Source organism: Camelus bactrianus, chromosome 21 (genome assembly GCF_048773025.1).
Source record: "Camelus bactrianus isolate YW-2024 breed Bactrian camel chromosome 21, ASM4877302v1, whole genome shotgun sequence".
Taxonomy (NCBI): Eukaryota; Metazoa; Chordata; class Mammalia; order Artiodactyla; family Camelidae; genus Camelus; species Camelus bactrianus.
In genome coordinates this window covers 191,613-218,312 of record NC_133559.1, presented here as the reverse complement: position 1 = coordinate 218,312, position 26,700 = coordinate 191,613, and the positions used below count along the sequence as shown (strand labels likewise).

General features: G+C 54.3%; 1 protein-coding gene across 3 annotated transcripts in view; it reads right to left on the bottom strand.

The window, feature by feature from the left end:
* FANCA (FA complementation group A) overlaps window positions 1-26,370 on the bottom strand; it is a 36,605-nt gene extending 10,235 nt beyond the window's left edge. For 2 of the 3 annotated variants that reach the window (XM_074349132.1, XM_074349133.1), the window contains exons 1-28: window positions 26,212-26,370; window positions 25,381-25,490; window positions 24,934-25,027; window positions 20,682-20,824; window positions 20,475-20,570; window positions 19,257-19,330; window positions 16,348-16,460; window positions 14,834-14,916; window positions 14,272-14,305; window positions 13,772-13,838; window positions 12,418-12,530; window positions 11,700-11,776; window positions 11,294-11,435; window positions 10,882-11,015; window positions 9,868-9,978; window positions 8,842-8,937; window positions 8,696-8,755; window positions 7,945-8,033; window positions 7,333-7,393; window positions 7,195-7,244; window positions 6,482-6,558; window positions 5,142-5,255; window positions 3,691-3,824; window positions 3,300-3,370; window positions 2,884-2,980; window positions 2,613-2,800; window positions 1,183-1,279; window positions 83-259 (exon numbers count right to left, since the gene is read on the bottom strand). In XM_074349132.1, the coding sequence (XP_074205233.1) occupies window positions 83-259; window positions 1,183-1,279; window positions 2,613-2,800; window positions 2,884-2,980; window positions 3,300-3,370; window positions 3,691-3,824; window positions 5,142-5,255; window positions 6,482-6,558; window positions 7,195-7,244; window positions 7,333-7,393; window positions 7,945-8,033; window positions 8,696-8,755; window positions 8,842-8,937; window positions 9,868-9,978; window positions 10,882-11,015; window positions 11,294-11,435; window positions 11,700-11,776; window positions 12,418-12,530; window positions 13,772-13,838; window positions 14,272-14,305; window positions 14,834-14,916; window positions 16,348-16,460; window positions 19,257-19,330; window positions 20,475-20,570; window positions 20,682-20,824; window positions 24,934-25,027; window positions 25,381-25,490; window positions 26,212-26,347 (2,838 nt within the window). In that variant the 5' untranslated portion in view covers window positions 26,348-26,370. Of the gene's footprint in view, window positions 1-82; window positions 260-1,182; window positions 1,280-2,612; window positions 2,801-2,883; window positions 2,981-3,299; window positions 3,371-3,690; window positions 3,825-5,141; window positions 5,256-6,481; window positions 6,559-7,194; window positions 7,245-7,332; window positions 7,394-7,944; window positions 8,034-8,695; window positions 8,756-8,841; window positions 8,938-9,867; window positions 9,979-10,881; window positions 11,016-11,293; window positions 11,436-11,699; window positions 11,777-12,417; window positions 12,531-13,771; window positions 13,839-14,271; window positions 14,306-14,833; window positions 14,917-16,347; window positions 16,461-19,256; window positions 19,331-20,474; window positions 20,571-20,681; window positions 20,825-24,933; window positions 25,028-25,380; window positions 25,491-26,211 lie in introns of those variants that run through there. The other variant, XM_045506661.2, reaches the window with a different exon arrangement.
* Between the last annotated feature and the right edge of the window lie 330 nt (window positions 26,371-26,700).

The window sequence follows — 26,700 nt, the reverse complement described above, 5'->3', positions numbered from 1 at the left end:
TGCGTGTAAATCTGCACTGGTCCCAGGAGCGATTTCAGTCAAAGCCACAGACCCCGGAGCTGGGGGAGGGACAGGGACCTACGTGGAATCTGTCCTGCGCTGACAGTTCCTGGAAGGCTCTCCACCTCCACAGGCAAAGGGCGGCTCGCTGCCAGTCAGCGGAGGGCAGGCCCGGGGGCCTCCAGGGCAGGTCGGCTGGGGCTTCCTCCAAGGGGGCGTCCCGGGCTTCTGAGAGCAGCCTGAGCGTGAGGAACTGGAACTGGAAGCACATCATGAGGCTGAGGAGTGTTCAGGGTCGGCCACACCCAGCAGCCTCAACGGACGGCTCATGCCTGTCTAAACGCCTCCCCGGGCTCAGTGCCCAGTGCACAAGCCTCCCCAGACTCCCTGGCACCGGTCTCACGACTGAGTGCACCAGCAGGGTGAGCACAGCACTGTCCGCGATGGGCTGTTCTGTCCGTCTTGGGCTGTTGGCAGATGAGACACCCCGCCTGCCCAGCTGACAGACCACAGGCTGCTAAAAGGGCACGCAGGCATGGGGGGCAGAGCGGGGGCACTCGGGGGTGGGCCCTGTCTGGGCCACGCCTCCACATCACCGCCCTGTGGCTTTAAGTCCTGGCACCTGGGACTCAGCCCCTTCCCACAGGACTGGGAGCACAGGGCTCCCGGGACCCCAGGCTGCTCCTCGCTGGCAGGGCCCAGGGGTCTGATGTGGAGCCCGCAAGTGAGAACTTCACGAGAGACGCTCCTTAAAACTCTGCAAACAGAGTAACACCGGTTCTCGCTATAATTTCACCTCCACGTTTGACATTTAAAGTTTCTAACACATCTTAAAATTCTTCTGGTCTTCTAATAAATACCACAACACTCACTGGATGAGGGAAGTCTTCAGAGAAAGTTTAGGATTCTTCTTTATATGGGAAGACACTTTTTATAAACACTTACCTTTTAATTTACCTACTTCATCAAATATCTATTTCTCTGAGAAAAAGGAGGGCTATTTGTACCTTCACCTTCCACCCTCATCTCAACTCAGAAGGAAAAGGCCATGGCTCCCACAGGACAGCCTGCTAGGTTGGCACAGCACCATGCCCAGGACGCAGGGGGCTCGAACCCCTGGCTAGAAATCTGCACAGACTGGAATTTATGGGAAAAGCAGGAAAAGGAACCCAACAGACATACCTTTTTTATAAGGCCTGGAGACAAACAACTGTACAAAATGTCACATGACTGGGAAGAAAACTTACACAAAGCGTAAGAAATTGCCGCTGTACAAAATCTGAAAATAGAAAATAGAGACTGTAAGACAGAAATGTGATCCATGCAAAATAGTGGTCAGAAGAAGAGTGAGTCTGAACCGAGAACAGCTCTACTGTGCAGCACGGGGAACTACGTTCAGCATCTCGCAGTAACCTATGATGGAAAGAATATGAAAAGGAACATACGTTTGTGTACGGAGGACGTGAGACATGAAGCCATCCACCAGACACTGACACAACGCTGTAAGCTGACTATACTTCAATAAAAGTAAATCAATAAATAAAAATTAACAAATGGACCGAGAGCATTCAAGCCGGATGGCTGGTCAGTCCTCACCCTCAGCCCCAGGCCTGGCCAGACAGCTCCTCCGAGCACGCGGGAGATGGCCTGGGTCACCTCGTCTGGTCTGAGCTCTGTCCACACTGACTGGAGACTCAGAAACACATGAACATCCAGACTCTGCACATAAGAGCTTGTTTCACTGTGTGCCACCAGCCACAGCCAGAGAAAACGGGATGAAACCAGCAGATGCCAGAAGCACGCGACCCCTGCCATCGTGTGATGGCTTTCCTTCACCTGAGTGTTGGCAAATTACTCACTCTTCCTGCCCCAAAGAAGCCTCAGAACCAGAAAGAAGCATGTTCAGTTTCAGGCTGAGCCTCCGCATGCCCATGGAGGGCTGTGAAATGCAGGGAGGCAGAGGTGCGGGGAGCAGACCCGGACTGAGGCCCAGAGAGTCAGGAAGGTGGGGAGGGAGGAATGCCTCCCAGAGGGGACTCGTCGGTGTTGCTGCAGGGGACTGCGGGGACGTAGGGGGCCGCATTCCTGTGCTTGTCTCTCAAGTCGTTCTGTCCGTGAAAGGGGACCCTGGTCCTAGCCAACAACGCCCAGCAGAGCCTCCGGCTTCTGTCCTGACCTTCCATTCACCTCAGCAGCTGCGAAAACCTTTTGTACCTGAGTCACACGTGGACCCTGGGGCTCTGCCCACTCAGCACACTGTGACTTGGCCCTGCCGGCCCGGGGGATGGCCACCCCACAGGCTCCAGATGCCCTGTCTGCTCTCCAGGCCCTGGGAGGGGGCCTAGCGCACACGTGCAGTGGGTACACACACGTAACTGGATGACAGGTCTCAAAACCCTTGGAGAAGAGTTTACCTCCGGACCAGACAGAGAGCCCCTCCCCACAGGGAAAGCCCAGACCTCACCAGAGGGGTGGGTCCAGCCACACTCAAGGCAAGGTTCTGGACAGAGGCTCGCCAGGACGGTCAAGAGTGGCTGTCTGTGGAGCACGCGCTTGTGTTTGCAGATTTTACTGGATGAACACGAGTTACTTCTGATCAGAGGGGAACTCACTTCAGGCACAGCACTGAGGACTCCTTGGTCCCACATGGCAGGAGGCTGTCGAAGAGCTCGGGGACGGGGAGGCCGCTGGCAGGGGTGGGAGGGCCCACATGCACCTCCGGGAGTGCAGACCTGGACTCGCCGAGGTGGACGGCCAGGGCGGCCAACCCCAGCACGTGTGAGGCACTCAGACTCGGGCCCTAAAATGGGAAAGAAAAGTGACTCGGCATGTGGTGGAGGGGCACAGAGCCCACCTCCCGCTAAAGGGAGGCGGCAGCCCTACCTGGTGGCCGAGCAGCTGGCAGAGCCTGGTGAGCACAGCGGGGAGGAGCCTGCGTCTGCACAGGGTCTTCACAAAGCAGGTGGCCCAGGGGCCCTGCCTGTGGGGGCAGCCATGGAGACCAGTGGCAGCCTGGCCCTGCTCGGCCCTCCCAGAGTCCAGCAGACCAGCAGTCAGGCACCGGAGGTGCAAGAACAAACCATGGTTCCCAACAGTGGGGTCTCCTGTGGTGACCCTCACCTCCCGCCAAGTCCTGCTTGAGTGAAGCCAGCCCCTGCCTCACCCCCTCAACAACCAGCACAGCAGGAAGTCGGGGGCAGGGCCAGGGACCCGGGCTAAGAGCTGGACGCCTCTGCACAGAGCATGCAGGCCGCCCCCAGGACAGCTCCCAACTGCCAGGGAGCCATGGCAGCATCTACCTGTCCGGGGGTGCGATGCTGGAGGCTGCCATGAGGTTCTGGCAGAAAGATGTCAGCAGGAGATCCACCACCTGAGAGGAGAGAGACCGTCTTAGGGCCCAGGAGCCTGACGTCACACTGTCCACACCCTGAAGGGCAGGGCCACGACCAGGCTACAGAGATGGCAACACAGCGTGCGTCTGGAAAGGAAGCTGTGACACAACCTGGGGACGCGGCAGGCCATGGCCGAGCAGGGCCACGAGCAGCCTCTGCTGCGTATGCCCCTCAGACCGGCACTCTGCACAGACAGCACTGCCCACTCCTGACACCTACTTCACATGCGGCTCCAACCTTAACTTCTGCACAAGCCAGGGTGCTCACCCCCGCGCCCCCTCCCGCATCCCACACGCACCCTCTGCTCCTGCCCTTCCAGCTCGGGAGCAAGGACGCTGAGCTGAACCACAGGCTCCACGCTGCTGTCGTCCTCGCCGAGGCCCAGGGTGGCGCCGAGCCTCTCAGAAATCACTGCCATCTGAGCCAACAGGCCTGAAAGGAGACCCAGTGAGCAGAGCGGGAGTGGAGGGAGCGGCCGGCGGGGCTGGCGGGCCCGGTGGGCCCCTCACCGACCAGGAGGCTCAGGCAGCAGCCCTGGCCACCACCACTGCCATCTCTTTGGTGCGACCCTCTCCTCCCACCATGGTCCACCGGCCGACAGTGAAACCGGTTGTCCCCAGGGCAGGTGGTCACGTGGAGACACGCACAGCGCCACCACCTCCTGGATTACCGAGGCCTGGGGCAGTCCTTCACCACATGGTATTTAAATTCTCCAACTGAAATTGCTCACCACCTCCCCCAGTCCCACCAAGGTGAGGACCCACAGCCCTGGTGCCACCTCTGCTGCTTTTAAGAACATGGGAGACCTGACCTGTTGGCCACCCTGCTGAAGCACCACCCAACGTCTCCAAGGAACAGAGTTCAGAAAGGCCACACTGGCCATGAGACCAGGCCCTCAGCCCTCGGCAGGAGCACAGCTGAGGCAGAGCCGAGCTGCTGTCAGCATGGTGGATCCCTGAACAACGCCGGGCCTGGAGCTCCCCACCTCTGCATGATTGAAATTCGTGTGTGACTTCTGACCCCCAGAGCGCACCTCCTACAGCTGACTGGAAACACGCAGATGACCACGTGTCCTGTGTCACACACGAACCCACGTACATCGTATGCATTCATGACATACCTTGTTTTTTGGTACTCCTAGGCTATGTGGCTTATCTACAAATTTTCTTTCAAATTGTCACAAATCTCCAGAAAAGTTTCAGTATACATATTGAAAAAAGATCTGCACGTGCTGCGTGGATGGGTGGTTCAAGGGTAGACTGTCCTTCCTGTCTCACGGAACCATGAGTTCATAATAAATAAAAATCCACGAGAGTTACCAGGTAAAAACACAGCTGCTTCAGTTTCTGCATTTCCCATGAGAAACACCTGAAAATGCCGGGGGCTCAGTTTTCTGCCTCACAGACTGAGGGCCACTTCGTGCTCTGGACTGCCCTTGCTCACTCCATAGCCCTATTTCATAAAAAACAGCCCAGAAACAGAGGCCCAGTGCTGAGAGCAGCAGCTCCCAGGCATGCAGGTAACAGAACAGCCCTAACCGTAGGAAGGCAGCTCTCCCGCCACCTGTCTATCGGGACGCCAAACAGCAGAACATTCATCTCCTAGAACAGAGGCTCTGGACAGCCTGAGTGTCTGTGGTCAGGCCTCACTGCCCAGTGCTGCACTGCTGGGAAGACACGCTGACCCGCATCCTTACAGGGCACGGCCCAGCCCTGAGCTCACCCACCAACACCCACTGCCCGTCCTCACCGTCATGCTGGGTGGGGTCGGTCAGCAGGGCCCTGAGCTCCCCCAGGGCAGCCGTGAGCAGGCCCAGGGGCTCCTCTGCGCTGCGGGGCTCCTCCTTCCTTCCTGGGGCTGCACCTGAGAGACAGGAGGTGGTCTCAACAATCAGGCCAGACGACATGGGCCTCACTGTGCCCGGGCCCTCTGCGCAGGACACACGGGGGATGAGGGCTCCTTGCGGAGGGAGTGAAATCCTCTCCCTGATGTCGACGCTAACGTCACATCAAAAACTAAAATGCTTATAAAGAAGTTCACAAAAACCATGCTTCTGCTCACAGCATCACCAGAAGCGTTGACAAGCACGTGTGTGAGGAAGACCAGAAGCACACAGAAGGAGGCTGGCCAGGACAGCAGAATTCTGGACAGAGGATGATTTATTCCATTTCTCAAACTGTTTTTGTTTTGTTTTGTTTTTTGGGGGAGAGGTACTTAGGCTTATTTATTTATGTTTGGAGGAGGTTCTGGGGATTGAACCCAGGACCTCGTGCATACTGAGCACGCACTCCACCACTTGAGCTGTACCCTCCCCAACCCGTTTCTCAAACTCTCAAGTAGCACTGTGACTTACATTTTTTACAATAGGACTTTAAAATCAGTGCACAAGGGAGGATTATCAGGTGTCAACATACGTGAATAGGTTTACTAACAGAGATTAGCCCTGTCAGACACAGCGCTAGAAAACACCCTCGAGGCCCCCAGAAGTAGGACCGCTGGGTCAGGAAAGGAGGAGCAGAGCCTCACGCTGCAGCGGACCCAGCCCCACGGCCCCCAGCACCCTGTCTGCCAGGTGTTTCAACACTGGTGCAACAGGCGGCGTCTCCATGGAAACTATCAGAGTCGTAAAAGGGGGGCTTTGGCAGACAGACTAGGAAACAGAACTGCAGGTGTCCGCAGGGGCGGCCAGCCAGCAGCAGCCCCACCTCCACACTCACTGACACATGCTTTCACACATTCGGTCTGGGTCCAAATCACCCACCCCTAGAAGCAGGAGATCCCAACCGTCCAAACAGCCAAAAAGCTGTGGGCAGACCCCCACCCAGGGCACGCTACAGAAGCAGGGGGGCAGCCTCGGGCCTAGCTCGTCACTGGGACCTAGAGCCTGAATTCAGACAGGCACACAGAAAGCATGCCACGACCCCAGCAGGGCACACAGGGGGCAAATGGGGAAGTGCACCTCGTCCTCCACGCGTGCTCTCAGGGACCAGAGTGACACAACCAGGCCAGCACCGACCGGGGCACCACTGACACATCTGGTCACTGGGAAGTGGAAGGGCCGTGTCGGGGCCCAGCCCCAGTGGCCTTACCTTCCGGCCCCATCTCTGCAGCGGCGGCACAGGCTTGGCAGTAGGAGGAGTACAGAGACGGGGGGATTTTATCTGCTCTGGGTCAGGAGAGAGCATCACGATAAGTCAGCTGCGACTCAAATTAATTCTCAAGCTGAGATTCCAAAACTATCATAAAATAAAAACATGCCATACAGTGAATCTAAAATTACACAACACCACACAGCATCACCTTGTTTTTAGGAAAAAAGGTTGTACATATGGATTTAAATAGTCCTGGCGGCTTCATAACACGTCCTATGTCGTTATGAGTCGTTTCTGCTGGATAGTGAGATTATAAATGATTCTCACTTCTCTCGTTCAAATCTTGGTAATTCCCAAATTTCAGAAGTGAACCTCTCCCGTCTCTTTTTCTTCTTTGCTTACAGTGTTCTCCTTCCATGATTATGTACCAAAAACACTTTCTTTAGTTCCCCGAACAATCATCCTAAAAGTTGACTGAAAAATGCTAACTGATGATATTCAGAGTCAAAGAAATTTTCTCTTCAATATCTTAACCAACTAATTCTGAACCAAGTTTTTATAAATAAAACACACAGTGTTTTATTTATACATGTGGTATATATATATATATATATATATATATATATATATATATATACCACACATGTGGTAAGACACACTCCTCCACAAAAGCACCACGATGCCCTGGGGACAGAGGCGCCCTTGCTTACCGCTTCAGGGACTCGACGAGGGCTGCCCGGGAATCGGGGACTGCCGGGAGCTGAGAGGAAAGGCAGGTCTGGGTGAGGTGCCGACAGGAGCCCTGCTCCCTGCCGACCCGGCCCCAGGCGCACTGGACGCATACTGACCACTCGCGGAGTGAGCAGGGCGGGGAGAAAGTGGGACAGGTAGTAGGGCCTCCGGAACACACTGCAACAGAGAAGGGCAGGCTTAGGGGCCCCACCCAGGGCCGGACGGCCTGGCCAAGGGCAGCACAGACACCTTCCTCTGGGACGGGCCCTGCGCGTCGACACACTTTTAAGTCTATTTTGTCACTGTCTAGGGACATTTCACACGAAGGTACCCTGTGCTGGTGACCACCCTGAGCCCGGGCAATCGGGGACGTGGCTGGGTCCCTGGGTGTGGCCGTGGGGTCCAGGTTCACCCAAGGCCATGAGGCCGACTGTGGGCAAATCTGGGCACTGGAATCGGTTCACGTCCCCCACGTGCCCCACGTGGCAGCAACCAGATTCCAGGTATTCTGGGGGTCACACCAAATCCAACAACTTAACTCCCTGCACTGGCTTCACACTAGGCAGCAATGACGCATTAGTTTAGAAACCATCACTGCCACACAGAGGCCAGGCCTGTCCTGGCCTGGCCCTCTGAGCAGTCCATGCTTCACACACGTCGTGTGAGGCCCTGGCACCACCGCGCAGCAGACCCGAGGGGCTCGGACAGCTCTGGCAGCGGGGACACACCTGGCCTCTAGGACGGCGGCAGGAATCTTCCCAGTTTGCATGAACACTGTGATGGCCTTCTCCACATCTTGGGATGCCTGGCTGTGGGGCTGGGTCCGGGCGGGGAGGGCGGAAAAGAACGGAGCATTTAGAAGAAAAGACAGGAATGGAGCAGAGCCACGGTTTCATCCTCTCAGGGTGAGCCGGCCAGGGAGCACTCAGACAATCTCCCCATACACCACATGCCGCTCACACCCTCAGGAAGCTCAGCACTGGGAAGCCACTGCCCAGCCCCCACCCTGCCCTTCTTGGGGAGTGAGCAGTTCCCAAAAGAGACTTCCAGGTGAGAAGGCACAGAGACCTCATTTTTGAGATTTCTAAAAATCATGGTATGGCAACTTGGGAACAAAAATTAACCTTAAATGCAAAACCATCAAATATTTTAAAATATTAAAGTAATAGCGTCTATGCAGGCTCCCCAGAGATGCACAGCTTTTCACTCAGAGGGCCTTAAAACACACACACTCCCCACAGCCAGCTGACGTACGGTTCACGTAAACAGTTAACACCTTCTTCTCTAACTCCTAGAAGAACATGGCCCTGCCCCGCCCAGCTTTTCACAGACACGCACCACGGGAGGCCCTAGAGAAGGGTTCCTGTGCGTGGTGAGCCCTGCCGCTCCGACACCTTTGGGATGGCTCGCCCCAGCTCACCAGACACACCAGGGCCCTGACAGAGAAGGTGCAGATGCCCGGAGGCCCAGGGCCGTTACCTCTGCGACATCCCCAGCTGACAACGGGGCCCCGTACAGTCCCGTGTTCTCTATGGAAACCTGTGGAGAGGGGCGCACATGAGGACCCTGGCGGGCGCTGCCTCTGTGGAGAGGGGACGCAGGCAGCAGGCGAGGCTGAAACGCACCTTGAGGTCGGCCAGGCGCGTCCTGGCCAGTGAGACGTAGTCGGTGAGGAGGGAGCGGTACCTGCTGGGTACCAGTGGCGGGTGGAGAATGTGCACCTGGGGGAGAGGGTGGAGCGGGGTGACGCCAGCCCACAAACCGTCCCCGACTTCCCAGGGAGACACCTGTGCCAACCCTGACAGGAAAGTCAGACAGTTTGCCAAAGACACAGGGCAAAGGCTGGGCGCGGACAGACGGAACCTGGGTGAGGGTCTCCACCTGCGGCTGCCAATGTCCCGCAGAAGCGGGCAGGCCAGGCGGAAAGGGGTGCAGTCACAGAGCCGACCCTTGGCCTCCAGATGGGAGGGAGGACTCCAGCCACAGCACAGAAATAGTGCTCGGGGCGGCCAGGCGGGGTGGGCAGGGACTCTCGACTCTGGGGGCAAGTGCCCTGGGCGTCACTGGTGACAAGCACACACTCCAGGCCTCGTATGTTAGGTCTAGGAATTCTTTGAAATCAAATACAAGTTTCTTAAAAAAAATGTGAGAATCATTTTCCAAGTGCCCTACCCCCAAAACAAAAGCTGAGCATAGTTACCTAACCGAAAAAGGAAGCAAGGCATGTGTTAATCAGGAGAGTAACACACACAGTGCTAAAACATGTAAACCAGGGCATAAAACCTTCCACTCCCAGAAGAGACGGCCCCGGCAGTCAGGGGTGTATTCTTCCTGAGATTTCCTCCTCCAATACAGAAATACGTCATTTTTTTAATAACAAAACCAGGACCCACGACACCCGTGCTCCTGGTGTCGGTCGGCGGGGGTGGAGACCGTGGCTCACATACCCGCTTTCCCCTTCTGAAGGGCTGTGCGTGCCTCACTGAAGGATCTACCTCTCTCCCACCAGCTCCTAGGACAACATGTGGCTGGTTTCTGGGCAGTTATGCTGAGAAACGTGTCCCGACACCCCCAGCGTGACCGCCATCTGTGGGGGAAGCTCAGGAGGTGCCCGGGTGTGACGTCCATGGACTGGGGACCGAGCTGCTCACCTGCAGGTACCGGGGGGCCTCGAAGGGTACGAGGTCGGACAGGAACTTGAAAAGGAAGACCAAGGCCCTCTTGCTGCTGCCATGGGGGCCCCGCGTGCTGCTGAAGGAGGCCTGCGAGAGAGAGCGTGAGGCCGTGGCAGGAGGACCTGCCTCAAAGACAGCAGGGAAATGGACGCAGCCACCCCAGCTCACTTATCTCCAGACGTCCCGGCTGTGCCCTGGCCAAAGAGAGGGGCTGAAAGTTTATTTAAAAAATTAAAAATATGCTCCTGTAGGAAACAGTAACCCTGTACCTTTCTGTGGACCTCAGAGGCGTCACCCACACTGAGGTCCACGCCCGTCTGTGAGTGGACGCGACCCGTGGGGAGGCACCCAGGTGGGTGGGCCCTCAGGACAAAGTGCCCGGGTCACAAGGCGAGAGCAAACCCTTCCTACCAGCAACAGGGGCGCCAGGGGCAAGGAGGTTCTGAGGAAGCATCAGGCCTGAGTGTGTACTGACAGGTCACATGGGCCTCACGGCAGCCACCATGTGCACCTGGGGCGGCCTGCCCTCCCACGTGCACCAGGGTTCTCTCTAACAAACACGCGGATGGCCAGACAAGAGAGCTGTCGGAACACATAGTCAATGAGCCCGTGCACGTCCAGCGAGGCCCCTGCCTGAGGAGAGAGCTTCGGGGAGTGAGAGAATCAGGCCCACCGCCCCTGGACACGCTAGGCACAGAGCTGTGCGGACACTGGAGAGAGGCAAGCTCTCCAAAGAGGCAGCAACTACTCTGCCCAGGACTCTGCAAAGCTGTCACACACGCAGACGCCCCCAGGTGTGGTGGGGCTCAGCAGGCCCAGGGCTGGGGGGACTCTCCGCACTGAGGGGAGACAGTCCCAGGGCAGCATGGCCTGCGCTCGTTCTTGCTCTCACCGACGAGCGGTCCCCACAGAGCTGACCATGGAATGCGCTCCCTCTGGCACTCGAGCTGGGGACACAACAGGTGCCGGCAGGGTGCTCGGGCAGCTCACCTGGAACCAGTCTGCGTAGGACAAGAACGCAGAGGGGCCCTCCAGCGCGGCCTGACGCACAACCAGGAACGCAGTGACCATGCTGTCCAGGTCACAGCTCCCGAACGCACGGGCCAGCAAACGGGCCACCCAACCTAGACAAGAAGGGAGTTGCGGCAGGGGGATGAGGACCCAGCATTCCAGGCAAGAGGGCCCGCGTGACACTGACTTCCAGGCAGCCAGCCTGCGGGAGGAGCTCACCAAGCAGGGGGCAGGACTTAGCGCACCTGCCGGCAGGCGAGGACTTTCACCTTCCCTGAGCTTGCGCAGTGATTATACCCACAGGCTACAGGCTAACCCCGAAACACTGGTCCACAAGCCACGCGCGCACACGCACACACGCAGGACAGACGGGGCTCCCACTCCAGCGCACCGGTAACCAGCTGCTGGGCGTCCGGCAAGCAGACCACCATCGCAGACACGCAGGACAGCACGTGCTGCCAGTTCACCTCACATGTTTCCAGAACTTCTTGCATATGGCTGACCAGCTCCTCAGGGCTCAGGGCCACCAAGAGCTGAAACAGAGTGTCAAAGCCAGACACCCACCCCCCCAACTCCCCAACGGACACAACCTGGCCTGGGGACACCAAGCCTCCCTGTGCCCAGCAGGCAGCACTGGCCGGAGGGAGGCCTCGTTTCAGCACAAGGTGCTCTGCCCAGATGACTACTTCAGTGTCTGGACCCCAGGCGGCAGCACAGACATGGCAGCCAAGTCTCACAAAGCAGGTCTCAGATCCCCTCATCCCAACACCAGCAGTGGGTGCAGCCCCGACACTCACCCTGCGGTACAGACCGGTGAGCAGAGGGTGGGACCTCGCGAAGCTCCACTCTCTCTGCATTTGAACAGCGTCAGAAACTTCATTGAGAGGGAAACAAAAATGTCAAGTCAGTAATCGTCAAAAAGCTTCAACGTCAAAGAACTACTTTGTTTTTAATTTGCACTTTTCCAAATGTGAGGTTCACCACTTCCCCGTTTGTTAACCGTTTTCTGATACCAAATTTCTGTGTCTCTGGCAATCCTTTATCGTATTTGCTACAAATATTCTCTAATCCATCACTTACATTTTGCTTTTGCTTTTAAACTTTCACTGTCAGTAAGAAGTCAGTGAGGACAGTGCTGGCAGGATGGACCAACAGGCCAGGCCCCCCCCCCAAGCCAGGCAGAGGACATGTGCTGGCCGATGATGACACAGTGTCAAATGCTTTTAAGAAAACTGTGCAGCTACATAAAGAAATACTGATACGACATATAAAAACAGAACCTTGGAATTTACTGTATGAGCACTGTTTTCACTGTCTATTTAGGAAAGACACGAAGGGCTTCATGTTAAAGATACCCTACTCTGGTGACATGATGCGTGACACTCCTTAAAATTTTCTTTACGGGAAAGCGTCACCGTCAACAAAAGGATATGCAATGACAAACTGAGAGTCTTGCAGTGTTCACATCCGGGGCTGAGCTCCTGTCTGGGGAGGTGCCCGCACACCGGGACCCACCTTTCAGCACAGGCTTGTGGGTGAGGATCTGGGTCAGAGTATGAAAGAAAAACCTCTTTGGAGAGTCTGTTGAAATTATACCACGATACGTGTGTCCACTGAACGTGCTGAACCTGCAGATGCAGCAGGAAGAGGCTCTTAGGGAAGGAGGACCTCAAGGCTCCACATCCAGCAGCCAACCTCACGCTCAGACCTCCAGGCCCCTGATGCCCAAACCCACCCAAGCCCTGACACTGCCCTGGCCAGGCTGCCGCACTGCAGACAGAAACGGAATCCAGAGAAGTGCCATCTCAACAGGACAGAGATCAAAGGCAATGGAGAGGGTCAAGCGGAGAAGGAGGAAAGTCAGAGTGAGGACTGGAAGGGCTGGCCTGCGTGGACCAGACGTGCCGGGGCCACAAGGCCTGTAGCCAATGGCAGGCCCGGGCCAGGGAACGGCCCAGTGCACAGCCCCGGCTTCCCCATCAGTGAACCAGGAGTCGGAGGCAGCGGACTGTGCCCAGTCTACGAGCGCCTGGCACGCGGAGCCTCTCACACGCACAACCCTTCCTGGAGCCAAGCACGCCCCATGACAGATGCAGGGAGGGCGTCCATGAGAGGAAGCAGGACGGAGGGGGGTGACTGGGCCGACAGCAGTGTCGCCACTCCTCAGGGGACAGAATCCAGGGTCCCTGCAGCCACACACATGCGGTGAGGAGGCGTGGGCTGGGGGCAGGGCACGAGGGCGCCAGGGAGGCTGGCCCCCCGGACTGGGAGGGGTGTGACTTAGCTTAAGTTTTGGTAATTAATTTAAAACCAGCAGCAGCAGGACAGTGGTGATCTGACACTCGGGATTGGTGTGAGCAACCTGGTCGGGCTCATCAGGAAGACAAAATACACCACAAAGCAGCGTTCTGTGCCCAGTTTAAATAAAGCACTGGACCCTACAGCAGGTCAGAGGACTGCTGAGGTAACTGGGGTACAGCAGTCAGGAGACAAGTAAGTGAAACATGGGAAGGGCGAGGAAGCCTGCAAATGCTGGGAAACCTCCCAGAAGAGCCGCCATTCCAGGGGGCCTCACCCCACATCACTCTGAAGCAAACCCGACACCCCCAGGCTCGGTCCACAAGGACGAAGACGGACACTCCCACAGGACCATGGAGAGCAGGCCCCACGGGGGTGCCCCTGACCCGGAGAGGGCACAGTTCCCACAGAAAGGGCCCATCTGCAGAGAACACGGGCAGGCCACAGGGTTTCTCCCAGCCGTCACCCTCTCCTCACACCTTCACAGTGGCAGGGAAAGGATCACTGATTCCTGCAGAGGGACCCACACCCCTGGGACCTGTCCGCCAGCAGGAAACCCCTGTGAACTTACCAGCCCCTCGCTGTCCTGTGCTCGGGGGACTCCTCCTTCATCCCGCCAGCCAGAGCCTCCAGTGCGACTGAGGCAGAAATCAGACACACATCGTCACCATCACCAGAAGTGGCCCCTGACCAAGTGTTTCCGGGCAAGTCAGGTAATGGGCCTCTGGAGTCACGGACCCCCCGGGCCTCCCAAACCCCCATGACATAAGCCCTTCAAGCTTCCAAGTGTCTCGGTGGTACCAGACTTAAACCCCGAAGCCAATCACTATGTGCAGGCAATAAAACGCTTCCCTGATTAACCATTAAACGACCACTGCTGCTGCTCTGAAGATAAACCGTGAAGCCACCGAAACGAAGAGGAGGGGAGAGGGGAGTAAGTCCAGCAAGTTCAGAACAAGTCTCAGCCAGAGAAGGGCCTCCCGGGACCCGGACTTGGACCGGAAAGTGAGAACCACGGGAATCCCCGCCAGCAAGTGCGTCACCCACAGCCGGGGCCACAGAGCCACGCACACGTGAGCATCCTCCCAAGGACAGCCGCGGCGACCTGTCAACACAGAGCACCGCGGTCACCCACGGGCGTGGGGCACCAGCCGTTTCTCCGAAGGGAGGGGACCCCGGCCTTTACGAAGAGCCACCCTGCCGAGAGGCCTCCCGGGTCCAGACGCTGCCCCACCGGGAGGGAGCCGAGTGACAGGCAGGAGGCCCATCATGCCTGCCCCCCTCCCCCGGCCCGGGCCCCTGCCAGCCTCCCCGCATGGGCTCCACCAAGGAGAGCCCATCTCGGCCGGTACCGGTCAGGGGCCCCCTCCCCTCCTGTCCCAAGCGCAGGCCAGGACTCTGCGCCACGTGGAAGGCCTTGACCCTCAAGAGGACTGGGAACCAGAGACGTGGGGAGAAACCACTGCCAGGCCACCTCCCACACCACCAGCAAACCACACGTCCCCATGACAGGTGTGGGTGGAGCATGGGCCAGGGCACAGGAACTCCAGACAACGACCACGTCGCAGGGGCTACCCCTCACGCTGTGGCGTGTCTCACGGTGCGGCCTAGACTGCAGACTCCTCACTCCTACCTGGGGCGTCTGCTCCAGCTTCACGCTTCTCCTCAGATCCACACCTTTCTGGAAGCCGCTCAACACAAGCAAGCGCACAGTATCTGAAAACCACAGAACCAAAGCACTTACATACACCGTGGCCCCTGACCAGCTGTGAATCACACAGACCACCAGCTCCAGAGGGGCTGTGGGGACAGCTGCTCCTGCCCCGGGAGCCCATCTGACCCCACCGTATTCACAGCCCAGCCAACCAGAGCCTTTCCTCAGCTGCAGTCTTCTTCCTGCTGCTCCATTCAAAGGGCAACACTTACAACTGATCGAGTTTACAGAAAGGATTTTCTCTCTTAAGACAAACAAGACAGCGTCTTCAGAGGGCTCTTGTGGACTTTCTCTCTGGCCAATCCCCTGTACCACAGCCAAGGAAGGCTCTCAAGGACCTGGAAACACTGTGGGGAATGAGGCAGGAGACAGACTCATGCCTTCCAAAAAGAAGAGAGCCCAGGGGACTGAAATTAGATTTTCTGTCAAATGTCAATTTAAACTTAATCTGGGACCAGATTATAGGGTTCAGGAATAGTAAATAGCGCATGTCACAGAAAGTTTTAGGAAAAAGGAGTGCGCCTTTTGCAAAGGAAAAAGATCTACAAGCCACCTGTAAGGAGCCCCACCTTTCATCTAAGTTTTCATTTATTTGTGGATCTCACTCCTCCGGGGTTGCTGGCAATGGCAGGGGTCTGCTGACTTGGAGGAGCAGAGGCCAGGGCCCGCTCCAATGGAGAGCTGCCCAGAAGAACACGGGTGTGCCGCCGAGGCATTCCACAGTAGGCAGCCCTGCTCACCGAGTCCAGCACTTAGACAAGGGTTCCTGCCCAGGGTCCCACCCCACTTCTCCAGGGAACCTTGAGGGGCTGGGTGTAGCTCAGTGGCAGAGCAAATGCTTAGCATGCATGGGGTCCTCAGTTCAATCCCCAGTGCATCCACTAAATAAAAGTAAAAATTAAAAATAAAACAAAACAAGGTAAAATAAAATTATAAAATAATCCCTTAGAGCTGAGCCCTGGAAAGTTAGTGGCCTCACCTCAACCACCTCACAAGTACTCTCCTGCTCACTCGTGACCTGGGATGGAGGACAGCCCTTCCCTCAGCTCGCCAGGATCCGTAACAACAAACCTATGACTACTTCCTTTGTGGGGGTGTACAGAAACCGCACCTCCCATCGAAACAGCACTGCGGCTCTCCCTTCCGCGCAGTGGGAGCCGTGTGGGTGGTGTGTGCCCCTCGTTCAGCAGGCCACAGCCTACACACCTCTCACATACCAGCACCAGCCCCAGCACCATGGGTCACCAGGCCAACTCAGTTTCCACACGACTCAAGTTAAACTCAAACCCACAAAGGCAGGTGTGGACTGAGATGACTTCATGCTCCCATGTGAGAGTGGGGGAGCCGTGCTTCCTGTGAATCATCACAGCAAACAGCATCCCCACTGGTCTACATCAACTGTCCCCAGGAATCCACCTCCATGGTGCACTTACCAGTAAGCACGGCCCTGCCGATGTCAGCGTGTGGACAGGGCGCTTCTATATGCTCACACAGGAGGCGTAGGTTCCTGAAGAGCCAGGCCACCACGGCCTGGACGTCGGCCTGGCTGGGGACACAAGCACACAGCTCACCCCAACCCCACCACTCCACTGCCGTCAGGCCATTTCCTCCACACTCACTCTGCTGGACGCTCAGGCCACTGAGAGCAAGCTAGCAACTGTCCCAGCCTCCCCACCCAGGTCACAACAGGGCCCGCTCACAAGGGGAGTCAGGGACGTCTGTCATCGATGGTAAAAATCGTTTTTTCCAAATAATTTATACGGAGCAGCTTACTACTGCCAGGGTCAGAAAGAAAGCTCAGCAGCCTCTATGTGTCCACAAGGCCTCTGTCGTGCAGAACACCGTGCACCTGAGACCTTACCGCAGGCAGGGAGGCGGGTGGGGGCCTCACCCGCCTCCCTGCCACATCTGCACTTCCCTGGCGACTAGTGACGCTGAACAGCTTCTCACGTGCTTGGCTGCTTGTGTACCTTCTTTAGAGAAATGTTAACTGAAACCCTTTGCCCACTTTTACACCGGATCTTCTCTCTGCCTCCGTACTGCTGAAGCATCAGGACAGAGCACCAGATTCTGTCAGCCGCGAGCTGCGTCTGTTAAGATGACTCTTGTCCTTCACGCTGTTAACATGCTGATTAGTTTTCAATGTTAAACCATCCTTGCCTTTGGGGGACAGATCTCCCTGATGGTGTTTAAGCCTTTTGGATGTTGCTGGACTCACTTTGCAAATATTTTGCTGAGAATTTTTGCATCTATATTCACTAGAGATATTGGTCTGTGGTTTTCTTGTCTTGTGATAATATTGTCCAGCTTTGATATGGGTATTACTGGCTTCATGGATAAGATGGGAAGTGTTCCATCCTTCTTTACTTTCTGGAAGAACTGAGGAAGGAACAGCACATTTCTTTAAGCATTAAGTAGAGCTCACTGGAGAGGCTGTCTGGGCCTGAGGTTTCCTTTCTGGAAAGATTTTAAACTAGTAATTTCCTTTCTTGTTATACATCTAATCAGACTTTTTCTTTTTAAGCCAGTGCAATAATTTGCATCTTTCTAGAAATTCATCCATTTCATCTGTTTTCTAATTTATTGGCATAATTGTTCACAGTATCATCTCATAACGCTTTTAATTTCTGTATGGTCAGCAGCAATATCCCCTTTTTCATTTTTTTGGTGGGGGGAGCAGTTAGGTTTACTTACTTATTTAATGGAGGCCCCGGGGGTGGAACCCAGGACCTCATACACGCTATGCAGGTACTCTACCACTGAGCTACACCCTCCTCCTCCACTTTTTTCATTCTTGATTTTGACCATTCGTGTCTTTTTTCTTGGTAAGTCTAGCTAAAGGCATGTTAATTTTGTTAATCTTTTCAAAGAACCAATTTTTTGTTGCACTGATTTTCTCCATTGTTTTTACCTTTTCTATCTCATTGACTTTTGCTCTAAGCCTTGTTATTCCCTTCCTGTTGCTGGCTTTGGGTTAGTCTGCTCGTTTCTCTCTAACGTAAGCTCAGAGCTGGGTCAATGATTTAAGATCATTCTCTTCTCTCATACAGACGTTTCCGGCTGCATATACCAATAAGCACTGCTTTGGTGGCATCCCGTAAACTCTGGTGTATTTCCATTTTCATTTGTCTTGAGGTATTTTCTAACTTCCCTTGTGACTTTTTCACTGCCACTGATTATTTAAAAGAGTGCTGCTTACTTTCCAAATATTGTGGATTTCCCAGGTTTTCTTCTGTTGTTGACTCTGATTCAATTCCTTTGTTGTTGGAGGACATGCTTGGTACGGTTTCGACACATTCACACCTATTCCTACTTGTTTTGTGGCCCAAATCGTGCGATCTCCCCGAGGCTGCTCCGTGCTGGAGAACGTGTGCTGTGCTGGGACTGGGTGGAACGCCCCACTGGTGGCAGGTGAGTCAGCTGGTCTGGTGCCGCTCACTCACATCCAGGTCCTGGCTGATCTGACCAGGTGACCGACCCACTAGTGACAGGGACTGAAGGCTCTAACACTGCGGAGATGTCTGTTTCTCCTTTGATTCTGTCAGATTTTGCTTCCTAAGTTTTGGTGCTCTGACATTAGGTGTATATGTCAGGAAATAGGTTTTTCACATAGTCAAATCGTTCAATCTTTTATAACTTCTGACGTGACCCACATGTCACACCGCTGGTTTCAATGTGGCCTTTTGAACTGTGCCCGACAGTTCCTGTGTTTTCCTGACCAGAGGAGAAACATCTAGGCTTCCTGCCCCCTGTTCAGCCAGGGAGGAGAGACCACCTGCTGCCCAGAGCAGGCGAGGAGCCACATCCCAGGCCCCCAGCGCTTCTCAAGCCTGGGTTCCGTGCCTCCTTCACCCGCACTGAAAGGAAGGGAGCGGGAGAGCAAACGGGACCTGCTTCTTCCCAGGCCGCCGGCTCAGCCCTCGGAGTCGCCTCCTCCCGACTCTTCCAGCTTTCTGGAGTTATTCCTCTGCGAAAACCCCCTTTCTGACGCTTGGTGGGACTTCAGGAGGTATTAAAAGCAGTTGCACACATTCTACCCACCATACGTATCCAAAAGTCTCTTTTTTAGTTTCTAAAAATATTTTATCACACTATAAATCTTATACAAAGAGGACATGATCAAATTTGTGCATAAAGAGGACTTCAATTTTAACAAATGCCCTTTTTAAATAATAACGTAAGTGCTTGGGTGATTTTTGGCTTTGATATGTACATAAGTCATGTTAGACTGGATTACAAAATACAAATCATGTAATATTAATTTAATTTCATGTGACATAAAATTTGAATTTGTAACTTAAAGTTTTATTTAACTTAATGCTAAATTACCACTATATACTACCTTTCCAGCAGCTCCTGGAGGCTTACAATGTTCTGAACATGAAGATGCCACACAGCTTCAAGCAACAAAGAATTCTGAAAAGAAAAGACAGTGCGATGAGCCCCTCAGCCACACGTCTTCCTGCCAGACACTCAGCCTGTGCTCCTACCCCTGCGCTCCATGAAAGCCCAGCCCAGACACTGGCGTTACCACCTGTGTCTCCTCCCGCCCCTCCCACCCCTGCTCCCAGGTTCAGGCGCAGACCTGCATGCTGCTCAGCCTGCAGCTTAACCGGCTCCCAGGACTCCTCCAAGGGGCCGGCACAAGAGTCCAAACGCAAACTGGACATGCCAGTCTCTTCTCTCCCTCAGAGTCCGCAGGCCGAGTTCAGACTTGGACACAGTACCGGCCTTCAAGCAGTCTGGCCTCTGTCTAGTTCTGTCCTCCAAGCGAGGCCCTCACAGCTGCAGCACCGCCACGCTCTGCCCCAGACATCATGCCCTGACTGCCCCAACCCCACCGCCCCTTCTTCACCCAGGAGCTCACCCTCGCCCTACACACCCTGAGCAACCTCAGGCCCTTCTCAGAAGCCTCTCTTAACCACCCAGGCAGACTCGGCCGCCCACCCTTCTCTGCGACCTGCGGACAGCCCGTCAACACGATTCATGATGTGGCCATGAAGCTGGACAGCGGGCAGCAGGCATACGGCCGGACCAGCGCCTGCCAGCCAAGTGAACTCACTGTGCTGGGTCAGAGAGCAGGGCAATGGGTACACCGTCACCTGGGCTTTTTCTTTCCTTTTCCTACTTATTAACTGATCTCATTTAATAACCAAGTGTTCACTTTCAACTGTTCAAAAATCTATAAGCCTAATGAATTTAAAATGTTTCAAGAAAGAACAGATAAGAACGTTTTAAGTCACACTTTTACTGTTGACTCTACTGCCCTGGGAACCTGTCCGTCACAGCGTACCTGAGAAGGCAGGGCTTCACCTTTCTGTGCACTAGTCTGTTCTAACCAACACTACCCATGACGGGTGAGAACTGCCCAACAGGGTACTTGAGGGTCCTTCTTCCCCATTCACAGACGCATTTGCTGAAAGCTTTTTTCCCCTACTTTCTGTAATTAATGAGATGCTTAGTGGAATTCCTAACAAAACCTGCAGATTCTGTTGGCTCCACCAAATCAACAGAACACTGCTAGCAAACCCTCAAGTCAGGGCTGTGATCTCAGCCTTACCTGTATTTTCCATAATTCTCGGCAGAAGGAGACACGGGAGAACATGCTGTGTGCTAGTAAGTTCTGTGCGATCTCTAACAAGGAAGACAGTTTCTTCTGAAAAGAGAGATTCAAACTTTTTAAAGACATGATATTAAAGAAATGTCCTATTTTCCCAGATAGCTCAACAGGAGCGAGCACAGCTCCGCCGCTCAGGCTGTGGCTTACTCTCTGCTCCGGAGTCAGCAGCACCTCAGGGGAGAGCCCAGCATCCGCCTCACAGATCCGCACGAGGCCAGAGGCCACCACCTGGCCGGACAGGACTGCCACTGGAACGCCCAGCCGCGAGGCCTGGTCCCGCAGAGCACAGCCTTAACGACAGAACAAAACACAGACACACTACAAAACCCACAACAGAAGAGGATTGGTTAAATGCCTTCTCTTAAGTTGTAGCACACAGAAAACTGCCTTCTGAAGGGGAGAAGCAGTCTGGGGCGACATGAGGGACAAAAGGCAGACAATTTCAGGAGCTCACGACAACGGGGCAGCATCTAAAGCCCACGGCTGCATGTACACATTTGTGTCTGTGAGACACAAATGAGGGAGCTTGGTGGATATATTCTAAGAACTTTATCAACTTTTTCCAAAGGAGCACAATAAACTGAGAACTTTTGACAAATTCTTGCTTTCATAGTTACTACTCAGGTCAGAGACAGAGGTGCCCCCACAACTGTGCACTGATGGTTCAGGGGACACTGGTCTGGCTCCCCAAAGCTGGCCACACACTGGGTGGAAGGTGGGTGCTGGGCCCACAGGCAGCCACCTGCCTCCTGAGGACCAGCCTCGGTCTGCACTCGGTAGAAACGCTGGGCAGCCTGGACAGACATAATGCCTATAAGCAAGTTATCTTCTAATTTATTTGGCTTCCAAAAATAATTTTTCAAAAAAGTTAACTGAAGCACTTGCCTACTGTCTTTGAGGCTCTGAAGACACCACCACTATGTAAGTGGAAACACGCGTGGCAGCCGTAAAAGTTCGGGATCACAGTGTTATCACCCACCACCGTGGTCAAGATACAACTCATGTAGAAAATAGAAAATGCTCATTTCTAGCCATTTATTTCCAATCTGTCTCCACAGGAAAGTTTATTTCTGTTTTTATTTACAAGGCTTTTATCTTTTTTACATAAATATGAATACACACGGTAGCCACTATCTTCAGCAGGACAAATAGCTGAAAACTTCATGAACTGAGGGTCTGTGTTTGTGGTCAGATGTGTGTCTGCACAGCCTGTGAAACCCAAGCACACTTAGGGCCGAGAGAACTGGGACCCTCTGGGGCCACAGGGATCAGCTGCCAAGGCAAGCCTGCAGTCTAAGGTCATTGTAACAGATATTTAACACAGACTAATGAATTGGTTAATAGTCACCCCTCAGTGTCCACAGGGGGTCGGTTCCAGGGCCCCCAGAACCGAGATCTGCAGGAGCTGAAGCCCCTCACACAGGACGGCGCAGTGCGTGCAGAGCCTACACACAGGCTCCTGTGCACGTCAAGCCACCTCTAGACCACTCATAACGCCTAAGACAAGATGAACGCCACGTAAACAGCTGCTGGCACATGGCACATTCAAGTTTTGCTTTTTGGAACTTTGTAATTTCCCCCCCAAGTATTTTCAATCCGTGGTTGGTCGAATCCACAGGTGTGGGGCCCAGGGATGCGGAGGGCAACGGTCTCTCTTTCTGAAATGACAGTCACTGCACAATCAAGGGAGAGTGACCAGAAAGGAACTGTGTCCACCATCCCACAGCCTCCCTCCCACACACACAAGCAGACCCGGCCCACTGCACTTTGTGGATACCCCATGTTTACAAACTGAAGGTTTTTGGTAACCCTGCATCCAGCAAATCTTTCGGTGCCATATTTCCAACAGCATTTGCTCACTTCATATCTCTGGGTCACATTTTGGTAATTCCCACAATTACCAAACTTCAAAATTTTCCATTATCATTATGTTTGCTATGGTGACCTGTGATGAGCAGTCTTTGATGACACTGTTGTAGCTGTTTGGGGCACCACACTGTGCCCAGATAAGACAATGAGCCTAACTGGTGAGTGCCACGTGTGTCCCGACTACTCTCCGGACTGGCCGTTCCCTGTCTCTCTCCTCCTCCTCAGGCCTCCCTGTTCCCTGAGACACAACAATATTGAAATTAGGCCAATTAATAACCCCAAAGTGGCCTCTGAGTGTTCAAGTGAAAGGAAGAGCAGCACGTGTCTCACTGTGAATCAAAAGCTGGAAATGAAGCAGCTTAGTGAGGAAGGCTTGTGGCTCGAAAGCTGGGCCTCTCACACCAGTCAGCCAAGGTACGACTGTAAAGGCAAAGTTCTCGGAGGAAATTAAAGTGCTGCTCCAGCGAACACACAAATGATAAGAAAGCCAAACAGCCTTACTGCTGAGATGGAGAAAGCTGGAAAAGTGCTCTGGATGGAAGATCAGACCAGCCACAACATTCCCTCCAGCCAAAGCCTCATCCAGAACAAGGCCCCAACTCTCTCCAGTTCTGTGGAGGCTGAGAGAGGGGAGGAAGCTGCGGAAGAAAGGTGTGAAACCAGCAGAGGTTGGCTCATGAGGGTTCAGGAAGAAGCCGTCTCCATGACATCAAAGTGCAGGTGAAGCAGCAAGTGCTGGTGTAAAAGCTGCTGCGAGTTCTCCAGACGATCCAGCTGAGATAATTAACGAGAGTGGCTACAGTGAGCAGCAGATTTTCAACGTAAATGAAACAGCCTTCTTTTGGAAGAAGATGCCATCTAGGACCTCCATGGTGAGAGAGGAGAAGACAGTGCCTGGCTTCAAAGGTCAGGCTAACCTTCGTGTTCAGGGCTAATGCAGCTGGTGACGTGAAGTGGAAGCCAATGCTCAGTTTACCACCCAAAAATCCTACAGCTCTTAAGAATGGTGCTGAATCTACTCTGCCTGTGTTCTACACATGGAACCACATAGCCCGGATGACAGGACATCTGTTTACAGCACAGTTTACTGAATATTTTAAGCTCATTGTTGAGACCTCCCTCCTGCTCGCTGACAGTGCACCTGGGCCCCAGGAGCTCTGATGGAGATGGACAGGCCTGCTGACACAGTGTCCATTCTGCAGCCCATGGCTCAAGGAGTCATTTCCACTTTCAAGTCTTAGTATTTAAGAAACACATTTCGTAAGGCTACAGTTGCCAGAGACTGTGATTCCTCTGACGCATCTGAGCAAAGTCAGCTGAAAACCCTCTGGAAAGGATTCACCGTTCCAGATGCCATTAAGAACATTCGTGATTCATGGGAAAAATGTATCAAAATCAAAATATCAGCATTAACAGGAATTTGAAAGAAGCTGACTCCAATCCTCATGGAAGACTTTGAGAGGTCGAAGACTTCAGTGGAGGAGGTAACAGGTAATGTGGTAGAAACAGCAAGAAAACCAGAAATAGAAGTGGAGCCTGAAGACGTGACTGAATTGCTGCACTCTCAGGATAAAACTTTAATGGATGAGTTACTTCTTACAAATGAGCAAAGAAAGCAATTTCTTGAGATAAAACCTACTCCCTGTGAAGACTGTCAAAATGACAATAAAGGATTCAGAATGACATAAACTTAGTTGATAGAGGAGCAGCAGGATTTGAGAAAACTGACTCCAACTTTGACAGAAGTTCTACTGTGGGTAAAATGCTGTCACACAGCCTTACGCCTTACAGAGGAATTGTCTGTCGGAGGAAGGGTCAACTGATGCCACACACTTAACTGTTGTCTTAAGAAATGCCCAGAGCCCCCCAACCTTCAGCAACCACCACTCTGATCAGTCAGCTGCCATCAACACAGAGGCCAGACCCTCCACCAGCAAAAAGAGCACAACTCTCTGAAGGCTTAGATGATGGTCAGCTCTTTTTAGCAATGAAGTATTTTTAGCAATAAAACATCTTTAAGTTAAGGTACGTGCATTGTTTTTTTTGACACAACGCTGTTGCACTTAGGAAACTAAGCACTGTGTAAACATAACTTTTACACGCACCAGGAAACCAGGATTCGTGGGACTCGCTTCATTGCAGTATTCTCACAGCAGGGTCTGGCCCCAGGCCAGTGGTGTCTCCCAGGTTGGCCTGTATTCCTGGCCGCCTGCTGCTCTTCCCCACCCAGCAGATCTGTCTTCACCACTTCCAGGAAGGAGGGGCATGCTACTGTTCTGTTTGTCCAAGGGATGCTTCGGTTCGTACCATTTTTGAGCCTCTTTCTGAGTCACTGTTTTTAAATAACAACATCATAACAAGCCCCAGCCAAGTCACAAAAATATTGACTTATAATTTGTGACCACACATATAAGCAAAAAACCATTATCTGAAGGAATTTAAACAGCTGCTTATTATAAGCAAATCAAGGCCCCTTTATGTAAAGCTCTGCCCTAAGTCAGTCTACCGAGAAGAGGAAGCTCTAACTCACCCACAAGTGAGCTGGATGGATCAGCGCAGCCCTCAGGGCCACTGCAACTGACCCACTGGCTGAGACACAGTGTTTTACGTGGCGGGCCGTCCACCTGGGAACCAAACACAAAGAACTCTGTTTTAAAATTCAAGCTGTGTCATGGAAATAACCAGGTGTGCAGTGCCTGCCTCCTGAGCTATTCCCGAATATTCTGAGGGAGATAAAATGTTTTAACAGGTGAAACCTACTGAAACCTTTGAGATTTACCAGATTCATCTTTGGACTTTTTATTTCCAAAAAGGTAAATGCTCCCAATATTTTTTCTCTCCTAGATGGTATTTAATGGGTGCTTCTCCCAAATACTCATGAGGTTTTCCAGGAGTCTCCACAAAGATTATGCCTTGGCTGGGTTCAAAAACCCCAAACCTACATCTGCTCGCAAAGGCCAAACCCATTTCCTCTCACCTCAAGCAAAAGGTCACTCAGGTCCAGATGGCTCCACAGGAGGCGCACAGCAGACTCCTTCACCTTCTGCTGCCCTTCAGGACCCAGCTTCTGCCTCTTGACCCTTCCCGCTAAGGGTGAAAGTCAGTTTCAAAAAATTACCACACTCTTCAAAAATCCAGGCAGAGACGTCGGGACACCCCGAACCCCGAGGTGATGGACCCCAACGTTACGTCTGTGAACTTCCTGCCAAAACCACACAAGCTTAACCTAATCAAGAGAAGACATCAGACAGTCCAAATGAGGGACACAGGGTAAGAGACCAGTCCTCCTGCAGATGCCGAGCTCAGGAAGCCTGGGAACTGTCACCAGGGAGGGAGCGCCGCCTGGGATACTGGGCAGAAAAAAGCCGCTAAGCAGGAGCTGGTGAAATCCCAGTGAAGCGTAGCTTAGTTAGCAGGATCGCACCAACCAGTTTCCTGGGGCTATTCTTTCAAAGAGGCTACGTGATTCCGGGGCTAAGCTGGACCGAACAGTTACTGTCACCCAGGCTGCTGGACCACGCGGGGGTGACTCTTAACTCCTCACTTCACAGAAACGTCCCTCTAGACGCCACTCTGGCCAGTGGACAGAGGGCTGCCGGGAGGGCCCGGCTTGGGGTGATGGGGGGACGACGTCGGGCCGGGGGTCGCGGGGGGACGAGGTCGGGCCCGGGGGTCGAGGGCAGGTGCGGGCTGAGGGCAGCCGCCGCCGGAAGACCACGGCCTCCCAGGGTCGGGCCTGTGGAGGCTCAGACGGGAAGGGGTCTCGGAGCCGGCGCCGCCCACTCCCGCGGCCCCGGCACCCACCTACCCAGCAGCTCAGCCCACGTCCTCCGGCGGCTCCCCGGCCCGGGGTCCGCGGCGGCAGCTCGCGTCTGGGAGGCCGACATGGCGCGAACAACGCACCCGGGACGGCTCCCGGCGCCCGGCCCGCGCTGCCTTCCCATTGGCCGCGGCCAGGCGCGCGCGCCTATTGGCTGGCATCTGCCCGCCACACCCCCGCTGCGGCGGAGACGGAGGCGGCCATCTTGGTGGCGGCGGGGCGCGCTGGGCCAGGTACCTCCTGTGATGTTGGAGGTTGGCGACGCTGACTCACAACGGCGTCTCTTTTGCCTTCTTCCTGGGGGGATGACCCAGCGCTAGTCACGAGGAAACGACCTGACAAGCCCCAAGCAGGGAGACGCTGCGCCCGCCGCGGAGCTCCGCGCGGGGCGCTGCTGGCGGAAGCGTCTGCCCGGGGGCTTCAGCCCGGCGCGGGGCCGAGGCCGCCAGCGGGCAGCGCCGCGCTCCCTGCGCGCCC